The 23,866-nt window shown below is 37.6% G+C and overlaps 1 protein-coding gene across 1 annotated transcript in view; it reads right to left on the reverse strand.

Moving 5' to 3' along the window:
- Positions 1-23,866, reverse strand: part of GPC5 (glypican 5) — a 770,794-nt gene that overhangs the window by 736,964 nt on the left and 9,964 nt on the right. Inside the window, exon 2 of the mRNA XM_068395229.1 lies at positions 16,236-16,397. Within this exon, the coding sequence (XP_068251330.1) occupies positions 16,236-16,397 (162 nt within the window). The remainder of the gene's footprint in view (positions 1-16,235; positions 16,398-23,866) is intronic.

Genomic DNA, 23,866 nt, shown 5'->3' on the forward strand with positions numbered 1-23,866 from the left:
TCTCCCACTGATTGGTACCAGCTTTGCCAAATCTCCAATTAAAAGCCTGCAGGTGTGATGGCAGGGGGAGCTACTGCATTTTCCCCTCTGCCCGTGCTGGGGGGAGCAACTCTGCCTGAGGAGGATTTCCAAGCTCTCAGTCTTGGTTTTGTATATATTTGTATATATTTGTATATATTTGTATATATTTGTATATATTTGATTATTTATATTATTATTGTTATTATACTCTTTTTTTCATTATTATAGTTTATTAAAACTGTTTTAACTTTCCAACCCATAAGTCTCTCTCCCTTTTCCCTTTCCCTTAGCGGGAGGGGAGAGGGTTAATAGAGAGCATCTGCCACCTGGTTAATAGCCAGCCCAGCTTTAAACCGTGACAACAAGTAATAATAAATCATGGCAGCTTGCTTCCAAAGTTATTATTTCCCTGTATTATGCTACGGATTTCATTTGATAACCCGAAGAAGACTTAGCGGGAGCAGGGGGAGCAGGGAGAGGTTGTTTCTTCATGATGAAATAACAGTGTTGCAAGATTCCGAGTTGCTGAAAGTATCTCAGCTTGGTAAGAAATTAAGTAGCTGCCACGCACAACCTTTCTCCATTTGCAACCAAAATATAAAATGTTCGTCAAAAACTTTAAAGTCCAGTTTTGCTGTGAACTTGATGGTTTGTAGTTCCATTGATGGATCTCACACTCTAAAAACTACTTCCTTAGAAGCTGGAGCCAAATTCAATTAGACAGTATGAATCATGGCGAAGAGTACAAAGAGAAATGGAAGAAATGTTGGCCATTGTCTGTTTTTAAAAAAAGCCTTGATGAATAATTATACAAAAACCCACAGCACAGAGCAATAATGTCAGTTGTGTACAGGTCTGTGATGTTGAAAGAAATAAGTGAAAGTGACTTCAAGACTTAAATGTGCAACACGACTCGACACCCCTAAGCCTAGCAAGCCAGAAAGGATTCACTAAGGATACAAAAATGCATGGGTCCTAAGGTCCTTAAAAATGTATAAAGCATGCAAAGAGAATCCAAAGCAAACATAAACACTTGATGTGATATTTATACTTGAGAAGAATTTCATGATACACATACCACACTAAATCCCACTTAGTTGTAAAACTGCTTGGAGAACTTCAATAACTCAGTGGTCTTCCATTAACTCACTGCATGAGGAAGAAAACTGGGGGGTGGGGGGAGATGGGGGCGGGGGCAGACTGTATCCAGTTTTCTGATTAAATTGACATTATTCATCTTTCAAGGAACCATTCTAGTGCCAGACTGTACTACAATGAATGCCTTCATACGATCACACCCACCATTTTTAAGACTAGAGTAGGATCATAGAATCTGCCTGCTGTAACACACAGCAAAATATTTCTTTACAAAACAGGGTAGTGGCTGGCATTTCACTACAGCACATCTTCAAAAGCTGATGCTAAACCTGAACCGAAGAACTTGAGATGGGGTTGATATTCTGTCATCCCCATAGATAGCCTGTTCCAGTGGCTAATCACCTTGACTATTAAAATTTATGGCTTATTTCTCATCTAAGTCCATCTGGCTGAGCTCCCAGACACTGGCTGTTGTTACGGCTTCCGTTATTAAAGATCTCTTTAGTACCCAGAATATTGTAGCTACTGATAAGCTATAAAAATAAAATCCCAGAACAAAATATAGATTGAAGCAACTCTGAGAAGTCATCAAATCTCACATTCTTCCCCAAGAAAGGATAAACGACAACTATAATTTTCCTGACAGATGATGTTGAGGGATTTTTCTGTTTAGAAGTTAGAAAGCTTCAATGATGGGATTCCAAAGCCTATGTCAGCAGTCTACTGCACATGGTATTCAAAATGCAGAAGAACACGGATTTATATAACAACATACAATGGTTCCTGCTTTGCTCTCTGTTCCTTTTCTAACAGTTCCTAATGTGCTATTTACTTTTTTTAACTGCTACAGAGCATTAAGCTGCATTTTTTCACAGAATTACCTATTGCAGTCACAAGATCTTACTACTGGTCAACTCAGAGAGTATCATTTTATACAAGAAACAGGATTTATTTTCCCCATATGTATCACTTGACACATAATTTCACTGGATTTTGTCTGCCATTTTAATTCCTGTTTAGCCAGTCTTGTAAAGCCTTTCTGCAACTTTTTGTATTTAGTTCTTTTCTATATTACCCTGTATAACTTATGATCATGAGCATTGCTTTACTTTTTGTTCCTTCTTCCAGGCTTTTTTTTTTTTTGCTCTATGTTGAACAGCACATCGTGCCCTTGAAGAACGCTTTGGTGACCTCCCTCCACTGTAAGAATCAACCATTTCTTCCCATACTTTCCTGTGAATTTGTTCTTTCTTCCCCGTTCCCCCCGCCCCGTTATTCAGTCATACAAGGATTTTATCTTTTCTCTTCTTTATCTTGTCTACTACCTTTGTTGATGGACTTTGTCAAAAGTTTCCTGGAAGACTAATCAGAGCATAGCTACATATACAAGGCCAAGTAAGTTAGCACCCCAGTTCATTCCCATCTACCCTGATCATCTGTATTGTCTAAAGTGCCATCTTGCTCCTAAGATTGATGTGAGCTAACTTGTGCCCCCTGAAACAAAACCCCACTTCACTCCAGCGACCTGGAACTAAAAAAGCAGTCTAGATGGCCAACTATCCTAGTGAACTAGCCTATACAGTTCACTATCATTGTTCCGGCAGCCTCTGCCACTCAAGCACCACCATTTGCCCCAACGCCACATGCAATGGCATGCAACACACACATTTGATGCCATGCTCTCAAAACACTATTCTGATGGGTTATCATCGTTATTTCAGACATCCGCAAGCTAAAAAAAGAAACCTGTGAAAATAGTCACATTACAGAGCATAAGGGCAGCAAATGGTACAGCTTAATGCTATGCACATGGATGTGGTTGGTCTACTGTGGAAGCACGGGCCCAGATACTGCTTATGCCTGGATATTGTGTATGTATCTCAAGCAAGCTGGGTACCTCCTCACGGCCAGAGATCACCCTGCTGAGAAGACGCATTTACCTGTGTAGGCTTACTTAATAGCTCACATCGACTGGATTCATATGCTGAGCCCTTCAGATAACTGAGTATTTACTCTGTGACAGTAGATACAAAATGACAGTAAAAGAATGCCACTAACAGCGCATCTCCACATTAAACAGATAGTGATGACTTCTGAAGTTTAAGGTAATGGAAAATCTAGGTGTAGCCCTGTAAAGCAAAACAGCACGTTTTTCCCCAGAATTTGTACAAGCTCTAAAATTTTGAGTCAGAGTAACCACTTCTACTTTTTCCTATATTATTATGGGAACAGAAGCAGGTTAACAGCTTTTTTTGAAAAACTACTTATACTTTGAAAAACTTTACATGCTCTACTTAGAATGTTTTTCTTGCTTCATTTTACTACAACATCAAATAGATTTTACTTGGTCTTAAGAATTTTCATTTTAACTTCGCAGGAAAATGTTGTAATGCTGTTCTTGCACTGTATGAGATTTTACATTTTCAAATGGTAAGTCAAAAAACTATCAGTTGTTCTGAATTCTCAACATACACAGTGAGAAGATGCCATGGTTGGCCTTCTTTCAGTGTTACAGAAGATACTTGCACGTAAATGGACTAAGTTAGGGAACGACTCCTTACAGCTTCTAGACGTAATGTGTTTCACTGAAATCTAAATCTAGATGATGCAGAGAAGAGAGGAATCGTAGTCTCCAAAACACAGTCATATTTTCTTCTCTTCACATTACATAAATAGTAGTGTCCTCATTTGAAGAGCAGAAACTTTCCGGATTCTCTACAACAACCAGCTGATAAATTGTATACACTGAATTCTTAATACTATTTTTGGCTTCCCCCTTCCTTTTGGATACTTACGAGTCATTTTAGGTTGTAATCTCCTCAAGAAAGGACTGTTGGTTATGGTTGTACACTGCGCAAGTGAGGGAACTGAGGGTGTAAAGTTCTATAGAAAAGAAGAAATGAAAAAGACCACACCTATTTCCCCCTTTCTCTCTTCTTTCTTCATAATTCCCTAATTATATACTTCTCTCATGACTTCTCTAAGGTTTGGCTTTTTAGGATTTATTCATTTCTGTTTTGTTTATTTGCTTTTTTTTAATCCATTCCTCAGTTGATTGCTTTGATCAGTACACAGACATAAGCTAATGCTTGTATATTTTTAAAAGATCTTTAATTGACATGGATATTTTTATTTATTTATGTCACTAGTGTAAGTGCTCTTAATTGGTTTTATAAGAGGAGCTGAGTTTTAATAAGTTACGTAAAAAGCTTGAGCCTCAGTGCATCTTCCCAAATCTGCTTGACAGTATGCTCCTGTTCCAGTTGTATTAGGTACCATAGCAACTGCAGGGAGGAAAGCTGAGTATTAAAAAACTATTTCAGCTAGGGAAGCTGTAGTTAGAAAGCAAGAACAAACCTATGATCATGATTTTTTTTCACCCTACTACTTTGTCTGTTCTGTATCTAATTCAAAAAGTGTGATGTTCCTGAAGAGCAGGAATTTGAATTGCCATTTTTTTCATGTTTTCCCTCTCAGGCTCCAGTGACTGTTCTGTAATGGTGACATTGTTTAAGGCTTCAATATAACTTAGTCCCTTACTCTTAGAATATAAATATAGACTATATACAGTTTATGTAAGTGAAAACTATTAATATAGGTGTAATCATTGGAGTTACTTAGCTCCATTTAAAACAGACATATTTGATTTTACTTCCTTTGACCATTATGAGACCAAATGCCCCTACCTCACCTATAGACACTACATGTGGACATCTACAGTCTGAAAGAGTGAACTTGAATCTTTTGCCCAAAATACAGTGTCATTTGCTTTTCTCGAGGTTATGCAGGACATCATCCACGGAATCAGTAGATATGACAGAGGACAAATGGGACCAGCACCTCTATGTAGAGGTAGGCCTGGAGGACAGAGAGGACACCCTACGACAGCTAAAACAGCACTAGATAGATGGCTGGTGTGCAGCTGAATCAAGCCCTGAATCTCATCCCAATAATTTACTGTTAACACCTTTGCCTCTGCGAGGGTCACACTGCACTATATCACTAACCTTTTTTGTTCTTACGCAGTTACTTTCTCTTCTCCTCATGGTCCCCTTCTAACTTCGCACTATTTCATCTTCCATGTCTTAGCTATTTTGTCTCACAGTAACACAGAACAGAGAGAGGAAGCAAAATTAAAAGTTCTTTAAACCAAAGGGGTTTAAATCTATTTCACAGTAAGGACTAAGTGCAGTGAGTGCAGGAAGGGCTATATTTAAATCGTAAATTATAATAAATACTCAAGAAAACATTATCTTTAAAAGAAAACAGCAGGTTTGTGATCACTATGTGTAAAGCAAAGAAAAAAAGCCAGCTTACCGAACCATTAAATATAAAATGGAAATATTAAATGAAGAACTAAATCTTTCCCAAGGGGGTAATCACTACAAAATTTCCTTAAATATTAGCTTCTACCTAATAACACAATAAAGGAAAAGCCCTTGCATAAAAGAAATTACAGATATTAATCCTCTGCTCTGAAGGAAACCCTTAAATTAGATAGCTATTTCAATTTATTTTTAAAACAACAAGAATAAGTCATGAAGAATCAAGTCCCTCATGGGACTGATCAAAATTGAATTTGCAGTTTCCTGTACTGTGCTAACAATCATTTACAATAAAATCAGAATGAGAAAGGGAAATTGTCTGTGGGGACCACTGAGCCAAGTAATAGCTTCAGGATAACACAACCACACAGCAGAAAGCAAATTAAAATGTAAATAGAATTTTAATATGATTGAACTAGGCCTCACTTTGCTTACAGGAGTCTTGCTTGCAGATTTTAAGTAACATATCAGGAGTGACAAAACTAAATACTCATTGGTGATAATCAGATATTTTATGTTACCAGCAATTTGCTTAAAATAATGTGAGGTTAAAACTGTGTTAGGCAAAAGCAAGAAAATTAGCTTACAAACAACTTACGTTTAAAATTACCATGACATAGTGGAAGCACAGTGCAAAGTCATGCTATAACCTAAAATTTCTATTCCCATTCCATACACCTACAAACCTTGCAAATTATAACTACATTATCCCATCTTACAAATCACAAATACCTTGTAGGTACAACATAAAGAACAAGGAATACTTCAAATATTTAATTATCTTTAGACATCTAACAATAAGTAAATATATTTACACATACATAATGCATTTTACACAAGCACAGAACAAAAATATGCTATACTCCAGTATAAAACTCACTCCAGGCACTGGAGCAAGTACAAAGAAGGGCAATGAAGCTGGTGAAGGGTCTAGAGAACAAATCTTATGAGGAGCGGCTGAGGGAACCGGGGTTGTTTAGCCTGGAAAAAAGGAGGCTCAGGGGAGACCTTATCACTCTCTACAACTACCTGAAAGGAAGCTGTAGCAAGGTGGGTGCTAGTCCCTTCTCCCAGGTAACAAGCGATAGGACAAGAGGAAAAGGCCTCAAGTTGCACCATGGGAGGTTCAGATTGGATATCAGGAAAAATTTCTTCACTGAAAGGGTTGTCAAGCATTGGAACAGGCTGCCCAGGGAAGTGGGGGAGTCATCATCCCTGGAGGTATTTAAAAGACGTGTAGATGTGGTGCTTAGAGACATGGTTTAGTGGTGGACTTGGCACCACTAGGTTAACAGTTGGACTTGATAATCTTAAAGGTCCTTTCCAACCAAAACGATTCTATGATTCTATGAAAAATAACACATTAATTTGATTTGAAAGAAATTTTCTCAGTCACGTAATAAGCCTGATCCTGCAGAATATCTATGCTATACTTTGCACAAGTTAATCTCATTCAAAAGAAGCAGCCAGCCCACAGCTATCACAGTGGTGGTAGTGAAGGGGAACATCCATTGGAATTTAGATGCATCTCTCTTTATTCTTCAAAAGAAGTTAGTTAATTGGCTCCCATTCAGCACATAATTCCTTCTTTTTAAAGTCCTGGTGACAGTAGAGGATGCATTGAAAAGGGCAACAATATTGATGAGATATGGACAACTGGAAGTATATCCATCCCAGAGTTCCTACATGCCTTGAAAAACACTTGTTCTAAAGTGATTCAGGCCTGGCAGGTGAAACTATGCCAGTGCAGACTGTATTTATAGATTATACAAATAATTAAAAATACTCACTGGTGCAGCAGCATGCAACCTTCCTTTGTGGCAGATGAGTACCCTAACCACTGAACTACAGAGCTAATTTTTCACTTTGCTTCTGTCCCAATGAATATTAAGCAGTTATACAGACCAGAGCAGCTGCAACAGGGAAGTCTGAGAGTTATACACTGCAAAATAAATAACCCGGAGAACATCCAACTCTCCTCAGTAATCTGCTGTACTTTTAGACACTCTCCAAAAATCCTACATAAATGGCTACGGTACATGTGCTGAATGGCTATGCAGCTGATCTACAGTAAGTCTGTAGCATTCTGTATTGTGACCTGCTACACACATGCATTTTAAATGCATTTAAATACTGAATATAAAACGTTCTCTTCCGGAACTCCAGGATCAGCACTCTATCAGGGCACTCCTCTAGTCTGCACAGACTTAAGTTCAAGCCCTTAATGCAAGCTGAGATTTGTAGATTTATTAAAAATTGACACTACTTGTATCAATAGCTCTTTTAAGACTCAAAGTACAGTTACCTATGCCTGCTGATGACCTGTTTAACTTTAGTAAAAGTTTGTTTCATCACCACTGTTAAAAACACTATGCCACCTACTTCATCACATGACACAGACACACCTTTCTGCTTCATTCCAGAAGAAGAACAGAAAGAAAAGTAGATAATCACTTCCTATGCTGCATGGAAGCAAATTGCCACACGATAAGGAAAAGGGTGAACAACAGATTTCACATCACGTGCACAGAATCTACTTGCATGTTTCCACCTTTCTGGCAGGAGGGCAGCAGTTTGCTCCGAGCACTAAGCCAGCTTTCATCTACTTCAGGATAAAAGCAATCACCTCCAAGTAGCTGACAGGCTGGAAACTCAAATATTAGCTTATTGCTCAATAACCTGCTTGTGTCCCCAGACCTTACTCACACCCTTGAGCTACATTAGACAGGATGGCTGTAAGGTTTCAGAGAGTAGAGAACTTCTGCGGGCTGTTACTTTGGTGTGTGTAACATACACATTGCGGCACAGCTTCAGACACCTCAGCGTAGGTATCTAAATATTTCAAATTTAACTAAGTGTCCAAGCTTTTGTTACAGTCAAGGGTGACACCGGGCTCAGTTCAGCTGTCTAACCATGGGTTTCTAGTGACACTTGACAAGCTCTAAGGTGTCTAGCAATAACTTCAGATTTTTTTTGTCCACAGGAGCAAAATTCTCCTCCCAGGTTTGTTTTTACTGTACAGTTATTTTTGCCAGATTTCCTGGTTTAATTCTCTCTTTATTACACATTATATACTTTTTAAAGTACAGGTGTAGCTAATTACAGGAAAAGTCAGTACTTGGTTTGTTAAACATTAAAATACGTTATTACAAAATTTATTTGATTAATTCCAGTTTGATGCAATTCTACCCTACTCACTATTCCTTTTTGCTGTTTTGACAGGATGGTTTTCTATTTTAAAGAGTCACTTTAAATGCCATCAGATTTACTAGCTTTAGAAGTAAACATACCTATGTTTTAAAATTCCACCTAAAACCAGACAATTTTAGTTCACTTCTGCTGGCAAAGAAAATTGGTTTTACCTCTCACAAAGCCTTTGAAAATGCAGTACATGATTCCATTTCTCCTAAGCAGTGTGCCAGGTTCACTGAGATGCAATTTGAAAAAAAAAAATGAGGTAAAAATAAGACTGTCTATATTGTAAACTGCAAAATTCCTTGAATTTCCCATGTGGAATACATAGTTCATAATAGCATAATTACTCAGTATCTATTCAAGTGACAGTGTACAGATTTAGTAGATCTATACACAACACAGTTCCATTGTAAGACTAATAAACAATGAAAAAAAATGTGTGTACAAAGTTTTGAACAAATTAATGTTCTTTTAAATTTAGAATACTGTATTTCAGTGTTAAACCCATTCTGCAAACATCTTTATGACTGAAGCAGTCCATCTCGTTATAGTAGAAAACTGTTATCTTCTTGGAGAGAAATCAATGAATAAACCTTTTTTTGTTACAGCATAGCACCCATAGATTAAGCTTGAAACTAGTTAAAACATTCAATTCCTTTAACCTTTCTTTGTAAATCACATTTTAAACCTGTCATAAGGCTGAGAGAAGTCTGTTGAGCAATCTAGTCTAACGCCTGGCCCCCAAAGCAGAATCAGTCACATCTACAACATTATTCTTGGCATCTGTTGTCTTATCCAACATGTTTCTAAGACCTGTGCATGGAAACCCCCCAAAAGTTTAATGAAAAGCATTTTAACTTTGTCATTGGAAAATATTTCCTCACATTGAGCCTACATTTTCTTTGCTACCATATAAAACCATTGGGGTTTATCTATCTGCTACATGACAGAGTACAGATAATTACTTTCTTTTATGCAGCTGTCACCTATTTTTTTTAAGAAATAGCGTACTTCTTCCCTAGTTTCTCATTTTAAAGGAACTAGTGTTGTCCATTTTTTTAAGTTACATGATTAGATTTCAGAGCCTATTTTTGCTCTCTTTTTTCCAATTGCTCCATGTCTGTCTTCAAGTAAAATACCCAAAACTGAACACAGTTCTCCAGTTTACCAGTGCAAAACAGAAAAGTTTCAGTTCACAAATCTCTGCTGTCTTACTGTTTAAGAATCCTACAATGATAGCTGCCTGTCTCACAACAGCATGAAACTGCTGACTTCTGTCAGCTTTTGATCCATCATTACTCCCAGAACTTTTCCTACAGAACAGATCCATTGCAAGTTATCCCCCATCCTCTTATGTCTTCCACTGTTTCTCCCCAATTAAACGTAGCACCTTGCATTTGTTCCTACTGAACATGTTGTTCAGACTTTGTCTCCAACTTGTCAAGATTATTTTGAGTTCTCTCTTTCATCAAGACTTGACTTGCTGACTTCTTTTTTTCACTTCCTTAACAGAGAGAATAAAAATACTAAGTGAAAACTTTTCCACATGTACTTGGAAATCTTGGAAATCTAAAAGGCTACAGAAAATGGTATCTTTGAAACAACACTAAACATTCATTCGCAACCACTAACTTTATACTGCCTTCTTCTGCTGGAGTTCAGCCTTCTTTCAAACTCCTACATTTTGCCATCAATCAACTTCACAAAATTCTCAGAATAAGCAGGAAGCAGGCATCCACAGTTCTGTGAAAATGTAAACTTTCTATAGCCACTGCTCACAACTGAAGGATGCTTTAAATTTGTACTTCACAGGCTTTTTCTAATGTATGAGCACTACATAAAGTATAAAAATTTTAAATTAGCATCTGTCTACACTGATCACTGTGTTACACAGACATAAACCAAAACAGTAGTTAGCTGGGTACTAACAAAAATATGATTATGAAAAAATCTTAGTATTCACCGGGTACGCGAGTCTGAACAGTGTACCTACGTCAGCTTAAATGTAACTCGGGCATTATTGCAACTAGGAGAAATAATTAAGTGATGGTAAAGAAATATAGGCTGACACAAGAATCCATGACCACAATTGCATGCTAAAAAAGTACAATTTAACAAAACACTGATGTGGTGAAAACTTACTACGGACGCCCATTAAACCCCTGTGTATATATACCCCAGGAATGCCTGTAGCACACCATATGTGTATGCAAATAAGTAGCTAAAAGATAAGAATGAGATACAATGGAAGTAAATCCCTCTAGAATGATAAAAGACTTGCTTGCAATACAGAAAGAAAACTCAGGATTAATAATGGAATTTTAAGTATTAATCTAAATCTCCAGATTTCTGCACTTACAACAGCCCCTTAATGCTGTTTTATCTATATACAGTCATACTGGGTCCAATTCTAAGTTATACTAGCATGCTGTTTATCCTGCTTTTGTATTAGAAAGGAATCGAAATACCATCTGAATAGATGATTTCTGAAGTTAATAGGGTTTGTATAACAGCTTTGCTCCTTAGACCAACGAGTCGGTATAATAATTTCCCCTGTTATTGAAATTCCCCACTTCCTCAGTCCATAGGGGAGCATGATCGTAGCTGTGGGGAAGGTCTACAGAGCAACAGAGAATGAGGAGCACAACTCTGGTGAACCAGAGACGTTTTTAAGACCCTAATCCCTCAATTTAACAACAGGGTGACAATCAGGTCTCTTAGCCTATCCACTTTTTCGACTTTCAATAGAATCATTCTGTTTCATTTAATTAACGGAAGTTGGGATTCACAGGTATCTGGATTTTAGCTTATTTATAGCACACTTAAAATACAAATTATTATGGAGCTGAGAAAGAAGAAAATGTTGGAACTTCAAATCAGTTCTTCGCATTGCAAATGATCTAGAGGGCAATGTATCATTTCAAACCGTAACTGAGATACAGCAGCTCTAGCTGAAAGCTTTCTGATCTTCAAATCATTCTTCAAAAACCTTCACAAATGCAAAACAACTGAATCAGTGCCAGGGCAAACTTAGTGTTACAGGATGAACGGATATGTCATTATTTCTTATGGCTTACCAGAGAAAGCAGCTCACAAGATTTCAACACATTTTCTAGTTCACACCATTTATTTTAGCTACTGTCTACAACTTTACCGTATTTAAAAGTCGTAATTGTACTGTGACCTCAAACAACATGATGTAACAGTTTGACTTCACTTATTTCTGGTCTAGGATAAAGTGTACATTGATCTATTGTGTACTAATAATTTCACAGAAGAACATGAAACTGCATCAGGAAACCCTGATTCAATATACTCCAGAACTTACACCAGAAAGGCATTAGTTTTCCTACACAGTAGGAAAAGTGTCAGGAAATGCTGTATTGAAGAATGCAGCTTATTACCTCTTTCTTACAGAGGCACGCTTGCCAAGCCCACTGTTTCGGTGACAGGTTGCCGCATTCATAAATGACTCACAGTTCCATATTTTGAAATCAATTGTACAGTACTACAGTTGCCCAAAATAGTAGCACAAAGAAAAGTCCATTTGCTTTCAGACTCTACAACCTAATTATTATCTCTAAATTTCCCATTCAACCAGACAAGCTGCTATCTTGTTCTATGTCACACATTGCCACTTTTTAAAGGGTTATGAGCTCTCTGTGTGGAAAAATAGTGAAGTGCAACAAGATCTGCTATTCTGATGCACAGAGCTCCATCTAAGAATCACCAGATTCTTAGATGACTATTCAATTTCTCTCCAAGTTGTTACAAACCATAGGGATTTTTTTTTTCCCCTACACAAAAACTGGCACTGCATTGCGACTATACAAGGCTTGACCCTGGTGGTGCTTGTTCCTCTTTTGTTTGGAGGTACAGACAAGGGTCAGTGTGGACTTTGAGAAACATCTAAGAACTGTGCAAAAGGAGAGTGCGTGTGTGTGTGTGCATACATATATATATATATATATATATATATATAGGTCTACAGCATACACAATAAAGGTTAAAAAAAGCATTTGTTTTTATGGCTTCCACTAGAATGGAGATGTTATGGCAAGCCCTGTACAGCATTCACAATCTTTTTCTCAGTTATTACTAAGATAATAAATACTAAAAATGCAGATGTGCAAGAATGTTATCCTATCAAAACAGCTGTCTTGAAACATGATTATCATACAGCTTAAGTTCTCTAGTCACCTTTCCCAAGGGAAGAATGATTCCTTGCTCTCCGTAATATATCTCCCACTTACCAGATTAATATCTTATTTAACTTCACTCTTACCTATCCTTCTGTTCCCTTATCACTCCTCAAAGGTATTAAAAAGAAACAAGATTCACAGTGAAAAAGAAAATCCACACTCTGAAACACCCTGAAATGTATGGAAAGAAACTGTAACAGTACTTGCTAGGAAGCAGTACACAAGTGGTGCAATATGCACCATGTAGCTTGACATGTCCTAAGAGACACGGAATTTTTGCAACATTTGAAAATTGCCAATAGAGAGTTCCTGTCAGCAGGCAGCACTTACCACAATATAGAACCACAAGATTTTAACAAACATTAGAAGGTGACAAAGATATGTCAATATATATCTGTATTTACTCTCATATAAAGATACATGCACACACACGCAGTTAATAGACAGATAGGCAGAGATGCCTCATTTCACGAACAGTCTCATCCCAAAGTACTCAGGATCTCTAGACTGTATTTAATACAGAGAGAAAACAGCCCTGTGAAGACCTCCAGAGGCAGACACAGATTGCTTACTTTAACTGCCTACCTCTCTCTACTGAATATGTAAGAAACAGAGAGAAAACAGTAGCTGTTTGTTCTGTTTGGATCTAGACTGCCTCTTTTAGGCCAAGGCATTCAACCTCATCAGACTTCAAAAAGAGGCAGGTGACCACAGTGGCCAAGTCCATGACACCTGCTCCCCTCTGTACAAGCCCCAACAATCCCCTTCATGCTTTCTGCGTAACTGCTGAGATCCCTGTCCAGTTGCCAAAGTAGCAGAAGTGATCATCGCACTCCTAGCTGCACAGCCCAGCCTCAGCTAAACATGAAAGGAATGCCTAAAGATTTGGTGGTGAATGCTGAGATAGACAATTACATACATTAATTCAGATTGGAAAGGACCTTCAGAAGGTCTCCAGTCCAAACACCTGCTCAAAGCAGGGTCAAAAGTGAATTCAGACCAGCTATAATGTCTTACTATGTCCCTAGAGTTCAAAACCCAAAAAACATCAGCAGCAACCTATCACGGTTTCTGAATCTGAAATCATTTAGCTTGAATTTCAGTTAGTAGCGGTAGCAAATCTTCAAACATGAGTGCTATGTTCAATAGCATGTTTTTCCACAAATAACTACTTCAAGGTTAAACAAGGTTTTAAATCTAAGTAATACCATAATCCACGGAATATTCTCTCTCAATTATACTTCTTTACACAAAAGGAAATTAAAGACAAAGGTACTAAAGCACGTACTTCAAAAATATATTAAGTGTATAAGGTATATAAAATATATATACTTTAAATTACACGCTTTGAAAAATATTTGTTTAAAAGCAAATGATGAAAGAAAGCCAGTGGGAGAAGTAACTAGTGTTAGGCTACGTATTTGGGAAGGATGGCTTGCGTTCCTGCAACAAGAAACTGCTCATACATGTTTCACAAAAAAAATGAAAACCTGTAATTCTCAAGCAGTCCTGAAACCACCCCTCCACAGGGAGTACGCACCATCACTAGGCCACAGAGGCAGGCTCCTTTGTTTGGGTCAGTGCTTCTTGAATTCCTTTCTACACTGTAAAACAGCATTACTGGGAGAGTGGAAAGTGTGTACGTCCCACATTAGCCTCTGAAATGGTGTTAGGGTATCCTCCTGGACTGGCAGGCGATACAATTTGAATCTTTAAAAGCTGAGAAGGGCCTAGAACCCCGACCGTGAATAACTGCTCAGATCATACCCGAGGGAAGCACAATCATTTCTCCTCAAAGGCATGCATGTATACCTGTCTTTCAGGGAGAACTCACCTACGGGGGAGATGTACACTGCATGCCCTCTGAAAACACCCCACTGACTGAGCCCCTCAGGACATAAAAGCAACAGAAATGTAGTTTCTGGGTCCTGATTTCACTTAACTTCAATTAAATGTCACTTAAATCCCTTACATTCTTGTGAAGACTGAGAAATCTTGGGATTGCACAAGTATCCCAGATACCGAAGGGGTTTTTTTGTGCGGGGTTTTTTTGTTGTTTTTTTTCCTAGGGGCGAGGGAAAGGAGGAGATGTCAAAACACCGAGGCAGAGAGTACAGCCTTCACTTAAGGAAAGTACAGTTGGTTACTGAGCTCTCCAGAGTCTACAGCCCTAGGTCAGCAAAGCAATACAACACATTATACTATTATGGTGCAAAAAAGAGAGCTAATATACAGAATTTGGAAGGAAGAACAAAGGCAGAAGAAAGGGAGGGAGACATTTCTTTGCACATTTTACCAATGATCTCCTGTTAATGACACCCATTGACAGCTGTGTTGGGCAGGCTAAATGGCAACGCTCCCAGAAGGCAGAGAGCAACTACACCTTCTTTTTATCATTAGACAGGCTAAATTTCAAAAAGGGAAGGCTTTAAGACCCCAGAGTCAACTTTGATGCCCATTTTATGATCCTAGGCAGTTGTTTTCGTTCTGCTAATCATTCTAGCTTCACATGTTAAAAACAAGAGAGCCACCAGAAGGACTTCTTAAGCCTCTACGAAGTTCCCATCTTATCCTGTTCAATCAAGTGGTCATTAAGGCCATAAGTACACATTAACAGACAAATGACGAGACTATAGGGCTTTGTCCTCAACACATGTGAACTCTATATCCCTTTCTATCACATATAACCTCATATTGCCACTATTTCTCACATCTTCTCAGCTCCTAACCAATTTCTGCATTTAACTTATGCCTTATTAATTCAGAGAAAACTGAACAGTATGCAGGGTAATTGCTAAAAGGCAATCCCACTACCAGTCCAAGTAACTATTCATTTATCAGATAGCTTCCTGTCGTGCATTGGAACAACTGTCACTCAACCTCTACTTTTTTTAAAAAATTATTTTTAGAAACTCAGAATTTTGTTTTAGAAACTCAAAAGCTTACAAAGCTACATCCTAAAAATGAACCTCAAAACCAAACTAACAAGTATTTCTATCAATCAGAACAAGACAAAGAACATCATGGGCAGAAATACTGCAAGAACAAAATCTCTCTTTTGTAGCGCTCCAGGCAATAATTTTGCATTTTAGTATCATCGACACTAAAGAAGTTCAAGAGGAATGCCAAGTTGCTGCTTTACAATTCAAATCAAAGCATCTTTCTAAAATGGTTTATTACTTTTTCTCAAATATCATTTTTTAAAAGTCACAAATTCCGAAAGCAATGCAGTTTCTTAACACCTGCGTGATTTAATACTCCCTCTTTGAAAGCATAAAAGTATAGGGAGAAACTAAAAATTAACAGAGAACTTTTATTCCATGCATAAACTAATCAAAGATGAAAACCAAGAAAAGTGTTATCAACTTCAGAAACAAAAAGCAGAAAGACTTACCTTGAAAAGCGGCTGCATTACGAGATATTAAAAATTTTAACGTAGCACTTGATGTTTGAAGCACTTGCTGTATATCTTGCTTTGCTGCAGTCTGATATCTTTCTTCCATCTTTCTGGTACAGCACATTGGATTTTTAGAAGCACAAACCTGGAGATCAACCCCTAGAGAAAGACATAATTACATTGATTACTACAAAATAGAAGTATACAATACACAAATGCATAGAAAATGGTTACTTTTTATTTTTACATAGGTATAGACACATAAAAGAAATACCCAAAGCTTTAAAGACATCTGGTCTTATTAAACAGAAAATATAAGGGGATAGTAACTAAAATTCTGTGGAAGAGTATACTTATTACAGTTAATTGATGTTATATACTATAATTTCCTTGACATTCTAATCTTATTCCAGCTGTGAATACTGCTAACTAATGCTGGTAAAATACACTGAATATGCATTGTACATGTAGGTAGATGCCCCATGACTGGAAACATTCAAGGTCAGGTTGGATGGGGTTCTGAGCAACCTCATGTAGTTGAAGATGCCCCTGCTCACTGCAGGGGCGTTGGACTAGATGACCTTGAAAGGTCCCTTCCAACCCAAACCATTCTATGATTCTATGATCATCCAGAATACTGAACTGCCAGGCCAGCTCATGGTTGGCACTCTCATTCTTCTGTAAATCTTGGACTGGAAAGAGCTAACTACTGCTAAATATTACGAACACACTAGTGGAAGGTCCATTCCTGATAGATTTATAATGAATGCTCTCATATTAACTTTTCTGTGGAGCAGCCCTAAGTTCCAGTCTAATCTCTCTTACTGTGTTTTTCTCTAATGTCAAACATTCCCATGTAAGTGTCAATTCAATACTTCACTAACAGGTCGGGAAATGTTCCTAGAAAGAAATACCCTTTCAAACTTTGGGCATGTTGAAATTCGAGAGAGGCAATTCAGTACTGTTACAACAGCTGTCTGTTTCATATTTTTTTTACAACTGGAGCATAATCAAGCATGAAAATACCTTCTTCATCTTCTTTATTATCATGTGGTATTTAAACTCTTTTTTACACTGTACCTAAACAATGCTTTCTAAAATGAGGAAACAAACATTTCATGAAAGAAGAAAGATGTGAGAATTTAAGTTATGTTAATAAAAAAATTTAATGGTCCAATCTAAATTCTGTTTTCAGATACGCTGTTTCACTGACAGATGTCACAGGTTTCTAGCATACACAGTGAGAAATTTTTTTTTATCCGCTCTGCAGACTAAATTCTAAATCTGTGGTTGTATGTATATGCATCACTCATTCTTCATAACAGGTAAAAAGGGAAGATCATGATCAGAGGAAAAAAAGTAAGAAATTCAAAAGTCAAAACTTAAATCCACATTGCCCTTGCTTCTGTACTTGCCTTCAGCTCTTACACCACCTCTTTGTACTTAACCTTTATTTCCCTACCACTAAACCTACAAGATTTAACATTCCTTTTAAATCTTTTTTTTTCCTATTTTTCTCCGATAAATCATTCTAAGATAGTATGAATATAGTTATGTGGAAAGGGGAGCCTTACACATTTTGCACCCTAAATATTCCATTAGTTATCTTATGTAAATTAGGTGTTTTAAATAATATATTCCAGAAAGCTAAGAAAGAAAAGTTAAGCTACTGAGGGCTGGATTGGAGCATTCTAGAAGAATGGCAAAATGTTTAAATTCATTATATCAAACTCATGTCCCTTTATCCACGTGTTGGTTGAAGCAATCTTAATGAAGGGATTCCTGGCCCTGGAACTTCACTTCAGCTACACAGCGGGAAAAAATGTTATCATTTACATACAGCAACGTCAATCCTGAAGCAGGAACACACTGTGTCATATTTAGACAGGTAGAAAAGATCTAGAAGATTCCTTAGAAATCACATTTAGAAAAGCACAAGACCAGAATGAAATCGATAAATGATATAGACCATAAAAAAAAAAAAAAGGGAGTTATCTGAGTCCTGGATGAACACTTGTCTCTACAATACCACAGAGAAGTCATTTGATTCCCATGTCAAATAAACAAATTTCCCTTGCTAATTGCAGATAATATGGTCTCAGATTTGCCGAACATTTCCTTCTGGCATCAGTGGTTTCCATTTTCACAGTTCTTAGTCCCTCCATCCAAAAGTAGGCGTGGAAGGAGCATACATTTGAACCTTCAGTATTAAATACTACAGAATGTCTCTTAATTTTTAAAGGATTTTTTCTGCTTCACACTTTAGGTCATATGATGTAAGTTTTCTGGCAAAACTACTTGGTTTTAGTGAGGAGTGCTGCTCAGGAATTGATATAATTCCATATTTACAAAGACAAAAATTTGACTCATACACAAGAACAGTTTACTGCCCATGTTAAAAATGTGCGCCTTGAAATAAATCCATTTCACAGCCATAAGCAGCAGTAAATATCATTACGTTATCGTAAAAGCAGTAGATACTTTGAGAAATCCTGCTACCATGCAGAACTCACAAATCTGAGATTGCCTTCATGGTAGCACGCAAAAGTAAGGACGTAACAGAATCACAGAATCACAGAATCACAGAATGTTAGGGATTGGAAGGGACCTCGAAAGATCATCTAGTCCAATCCCCCTGCCGGAGCAGGATTGCCTAGACCATATCACACAGGAACGCGTCCAGGCGGGTTTTGAATGTCTCCAGAGAAGGAGACTCCACAACCTCTCTGGGCAGCCTGTTCCAGTGTTCAGTCACCCTCACCGTAAAGTTTTTCTTTAACCTCTGGATGTGAAAATGAACTAAGGCAAGTGATATCCTGTAAATCTCTTTGAAGCTGTTTCCAGTAGCAGTTTAACACGCAGTGATTAGTACACCTACAAGCCACAGTCCAGGAAGCTGAACACCTTCACTATCACAACAGAAAGTTAGAACTCTATTCTAATGCAGGTATGAATCATTGAACTTCTGCGAGTATTAAGAAATTTTATTTAATTGTTATACTATTGCTACAAGATATCTTTTTCCTCATACAGCTTGATGTTTTTGAAGGCTATTTATCTTCATCATTTATTTAAAAATAGAATTTCCATGTTCTTCAGTATGCATATTTTTACAATTGACAAACTAATAAATTTCTCCTGGCCAGCTGCCTTTACAAATCTCCTTCCATGTGAAAACTTTAATATTACATCCTCCAACATTCCATTTCAGCTGAAGAATGAAAACAAAGCTGCAAAATTAAGATGGTCTATTAAATTATCTATTTATTAGCTACGCTAGTATTTATGTTATACGTGCCAAAGAAAGTGCTTAGTGTCACAGCCAGCCTTTACAAAGTTGCTTGCCTCCAAGCAACATTAATGAGAATCTTAAAATAATTTTTATTATGAGTATTAAAAATGCAGTTCAGCACTACAACCTCAGAATCCATGTAACTATCTATATACAGCCTCCCTCTCCTCTATCTCCACTGCATGCCCCATGCTTCCCCAAACTACATTTCAATCCTTTGACCCCACTGACTCCAACCTCCCAGTTCATACCAGCTCTCCAAACTGAGGCCCCTGCACTGCTGACCATCCCCACCTTCCTATGGTATTCCCACGTTCCCAGTCCTAGACGCCATGACCCCACCCCAAAATACTGAAGACTCCTCTCCTCTCATCCCACTTTTCCTCACGAAATAATGGCATGCCCTGCAATAGTGCAAATCGCAGCCCAGCATAAAACAAAGCAGATGTAGAAACTGCTACATCACGTAAGAGCAGTATAAAGCAGATTAGCTGCTCTGCATACAGGTCTCTCTGCAGAGGGCAATTGTTGCAGTGCAGCTAAAACTCAGTAAAAAGTGGGGAAGAAGCAGCAGCGGGAATGGACCAAGTCACAGGACCCCAAGTAATCAGTCAGCTGCTTGTGCTTAAGGCTGGCAACAACTGGGATTCAAAACAGGCAAAGCTGGAACTTGAACTACATGAAAGTTTGTTTTTCTGCAACCTATAGCTGTAGCTCTTACGACACTTGTTCAAAAGTTAAATCTTTTTATCAGGACAGTGGTGATGGCTTCAGCAAACTTTGGTTCTGGAAAGAGACAACAGGTTACTCAAGGGAATGGGTCAAGAGAATAGGTTAGTGGTGCATGACTCAAAACAAGAAATGTAAGGATTAAAGCTATGTTAATACTGCCTGTTCCAGGGGTGAGTTATGCTGCATATATAAAAAACACATACAACTTCAGGTGCAATAACTCTAATACAAAACATGTCTAAGTTGACATTTTTTAAAGAAATAAAACACTGCAAGTTTCTATTAATCTTTTTAAATCCTCTGGCTCGTGATTAGATATATTTGCTGTCATACTGACTACTAATTAATTTAAATATTAGCTACAGTAAATGATAATTTTAAAATAACATACTGTTAAAACAGTAAGCAACAAACTGGACTAATATACCACCCACCTACAAACAAATTAAACGAAAGATAAATAAGCCTGCAGCAATATTTACTCATCATACCAGAAAGGTCTATCCACAGGTATGACACACAGTTCTCTCTTTCTCATTTTATTTTTTTTATTCTCAAGGAGTTTATCACACAAAGAATATCACAGTACGAGACAAGCCAAGGCAGTCTGTAGTATGCCAGCAGCAATACACCTGACAAACATCAAGAGAAAAAATGTTTATACTGATGATAGCAATATTCACAGTATTGCATTACAACAGCCTTTTTTCCTTTTTTGGTTACTGAATATTATCTTCCGCTTGTAACAAAAAACAACTCACTACTGGTGAAAAAAGGCAGGCAGCTACCTAGTCATGTAACAGACACTGTAAATGAGAGGAACCATGTTATTAAGTTATTTGGACACATTTCAATGACATACCAATTTCAGACTTACTGTATTCTTTATTCCCCGGTATGTTCTTTAAATAAAACTTTTCAGAAAAGAATGTATGTTTGCTATTTTAAAACAGATTCTCTATTTGGTTTTTTTTTTTTTAATTATTTGTGCATATACTTTCTCTTTACTAACCTTCAAACACATCAGTAGAGAGCTCAGAAAGAATTGATTAGTCATATAACCTGATCTATTATTGTTTGTCTATTGGTCTCATGGTGACAAACCAAGCAATTTTACAGTTCTTTGCGGTGCTTGTTTTTTCTTAAAACTCCAATTCTGATGTTCTGGGCAAGTCTTTTATCTTCATAAAGAAGTTTCTAGTCAGCATTACTTATGAAGAAAGAGTGTAGGGGGGATGGAGGTCACTTGTGATACTACAAATCTAAGACGGAGCGATTTTTTAACACACGTGCATGAGTTTTGAGGTGTCTTGTACATCATTATTAACACTGCTGCTCAAACTTACATTTGGTAACTAATATATCCATTAATTTAAGTACAGATAAACTGGTATTCTACAATGGAAATACCCTATTAAGAGAATATTTTTGTCCTGTAAGATGGTCTCAAGTAATAGAAGCTGAACAGTTAGGCACAAATTCATCATTTCATCAATTCATCTAATCAGACTAACATCTGCATTAAATTATGAACTCTTATGTTGCCAAAACCTCTAGGGCTACTAGAAATTCTATGTGATACATGTTAAATTCATGCCTGACCTTGCCCAAAGCCCATCTTTGTCAAGAAACATGCTCAGCACCTACTTAAGAGACTGACACTGAAGCTAACTCAGAACAACCCTGAGCTTGGCTTTCCCTCAAAGCTGCATCAGTTTTACGGGGACAAAAACACTAAATAAATTATTTCATTTCTAGATATCCAGAAGATAACCTACTGCTCCTATATTATCCTAAAAAAGGTCTCTCCACTCTTCCTGCAATGTGCTCCTTCAGTTTACTGTTAGTGCTGAGATTCCTCACGATGGCTTTGTCTTCAAAACCCTTTTATTCTACCAGATGCTGGAAGGAATCATTCACAACATGCTCCTCTCACTTCCAATTTCACAAAGCAGCTTGAGAATCATCTCATGTACCTGTCTTTCATAAATATTTAATATAATTATATATTTATATAAAAATGCAAATATGTATGTTCTAGCACAATTCTCAGTAATTTCCATAGTTCTTGATTTCATCCTTTTTAATATGCCTAACTATCCTTATTTTCTTAACCTCAGAAAATTAAGTATAAGAGCCCAACAAGTCTGTCAGAATAAGAAACACAGCAGTAGTTTGAACTAGAATTAAATGACAAAGAGGAGGATAAATAAATCTAGATTAAGTTTACTAAGCAATGCCTACATTAGGACTTTGTGTTCTTCACGAGCTGAAAACATGGTTACGAAGAAAACAGAACTACGCAGTGTCACACTGAAGACTCATGCACTTCACTACACTTTTCACAACTTGCCTCTATGCAGTAACGGAGCATCCAATATACACATTTTTCAGAGATGAACTTAAGACAAAAAAAGTTAGCGTATCCATATGGAACACAACTTCAAGGCCACAAACAATTAATGAATTAATAAAGCATAGAAAGTCTTATAAGCAGAAAAACTTTGAAGGTTCGACTTTTAATTTGCAGGTGGAACATAATGAATACACTCAAGTCTGTTTTTTAGGGCTAGGTTAGCTATTTCAGTATAGTTGGAGTGAAAAGCATTAAGAATCAGAAGGATAATTTAAAAAATTAAGATTAGACACTTTTGTACTAATATCATCAACAAGAATCTAGATTTCCTAGCTCTTCTCTAGGGGCACATACGCAGAGTTCGATCACGGTCTTTACTGACTAGTTTTGAACTACGTCTATGACCTTAAATACTAGTCTGAAATATCAAGTATATCTTTTTTAGAGCATCACAAAAGTGTTTCCATGGTATTCAAACTATAACAAACAACTATTCTGACTTTCTCTATGACATATGCCATTGGTTTCTTAAATGAAGCAGCGAGGTTTGTAAGCAGCTGGAGTAAGTTTGATCTAAATGGAGCACTGACAATGCCTTTTATTTTTTTTTTTGTTCATGACATCCATAAACATGCTCTGCTTTTTCTTCACTTTGTGGGGTTTTTTTTGTGTGTGTATGTGTGGGTGTGGGGGGAATCACCTATACGAGACAGGCAGTTAGCTAAATTGCTTCAACTATTACTGAAGAGCCAGCATAAAATTTTTGACTTGCTACCCCTTAGGAAAAAGGATGGCAGCAGCCACAAGACAAGAAAGACAACATAACAAAAACCCAACTAAGGAAGCAACGCCTCAAGCTGATAATTCATAACCTGTCATGTTCCCGCTGCTTCTTTTTGTGCTCTGAGTTGTGTACAGAAGGGCAATGCACAGTAATCACAGCACACCAGTACAGAAAACGGGCTCCTGAATTTTAACCTTGGCAGCACCACAGTGGTGGGATCTCATGAGAATTTCAGTCGTGAGTTCTTCAGGAAGTACAAATTCTGCTAGGTAATTATTGGTCTGGGCTCTGCCTGGCCATGGGCACATCTCAGCTGTGGGATGCAGCAGCACTCCCCAGCCACTGAGCCCTCCTCATGGGGCACCGGGAGCAGCCTGCACCCAGGGGCGGGCTGGCAGAGCGGGGCAGCACGCAGGAACCTCACCTCGGGGTGTGGGGACACCTCCTCACTGGTGGGTGCACCA

Source organism: Nyctibius grandis, chromosome 2 (assembly GCF_013368605.1).
Source record: "Nyctibius grandis isolate bNycGra1 chromosome 2, bNycGra1.pri, whole genome shotgun sequence".
Taxonomy (NCBI): Eukaryota; Metazoa; Chordata; class Aves; order Nyctibiiformes; family Nyctibiidae; genus Nyctibius; species Nyctibius grandis.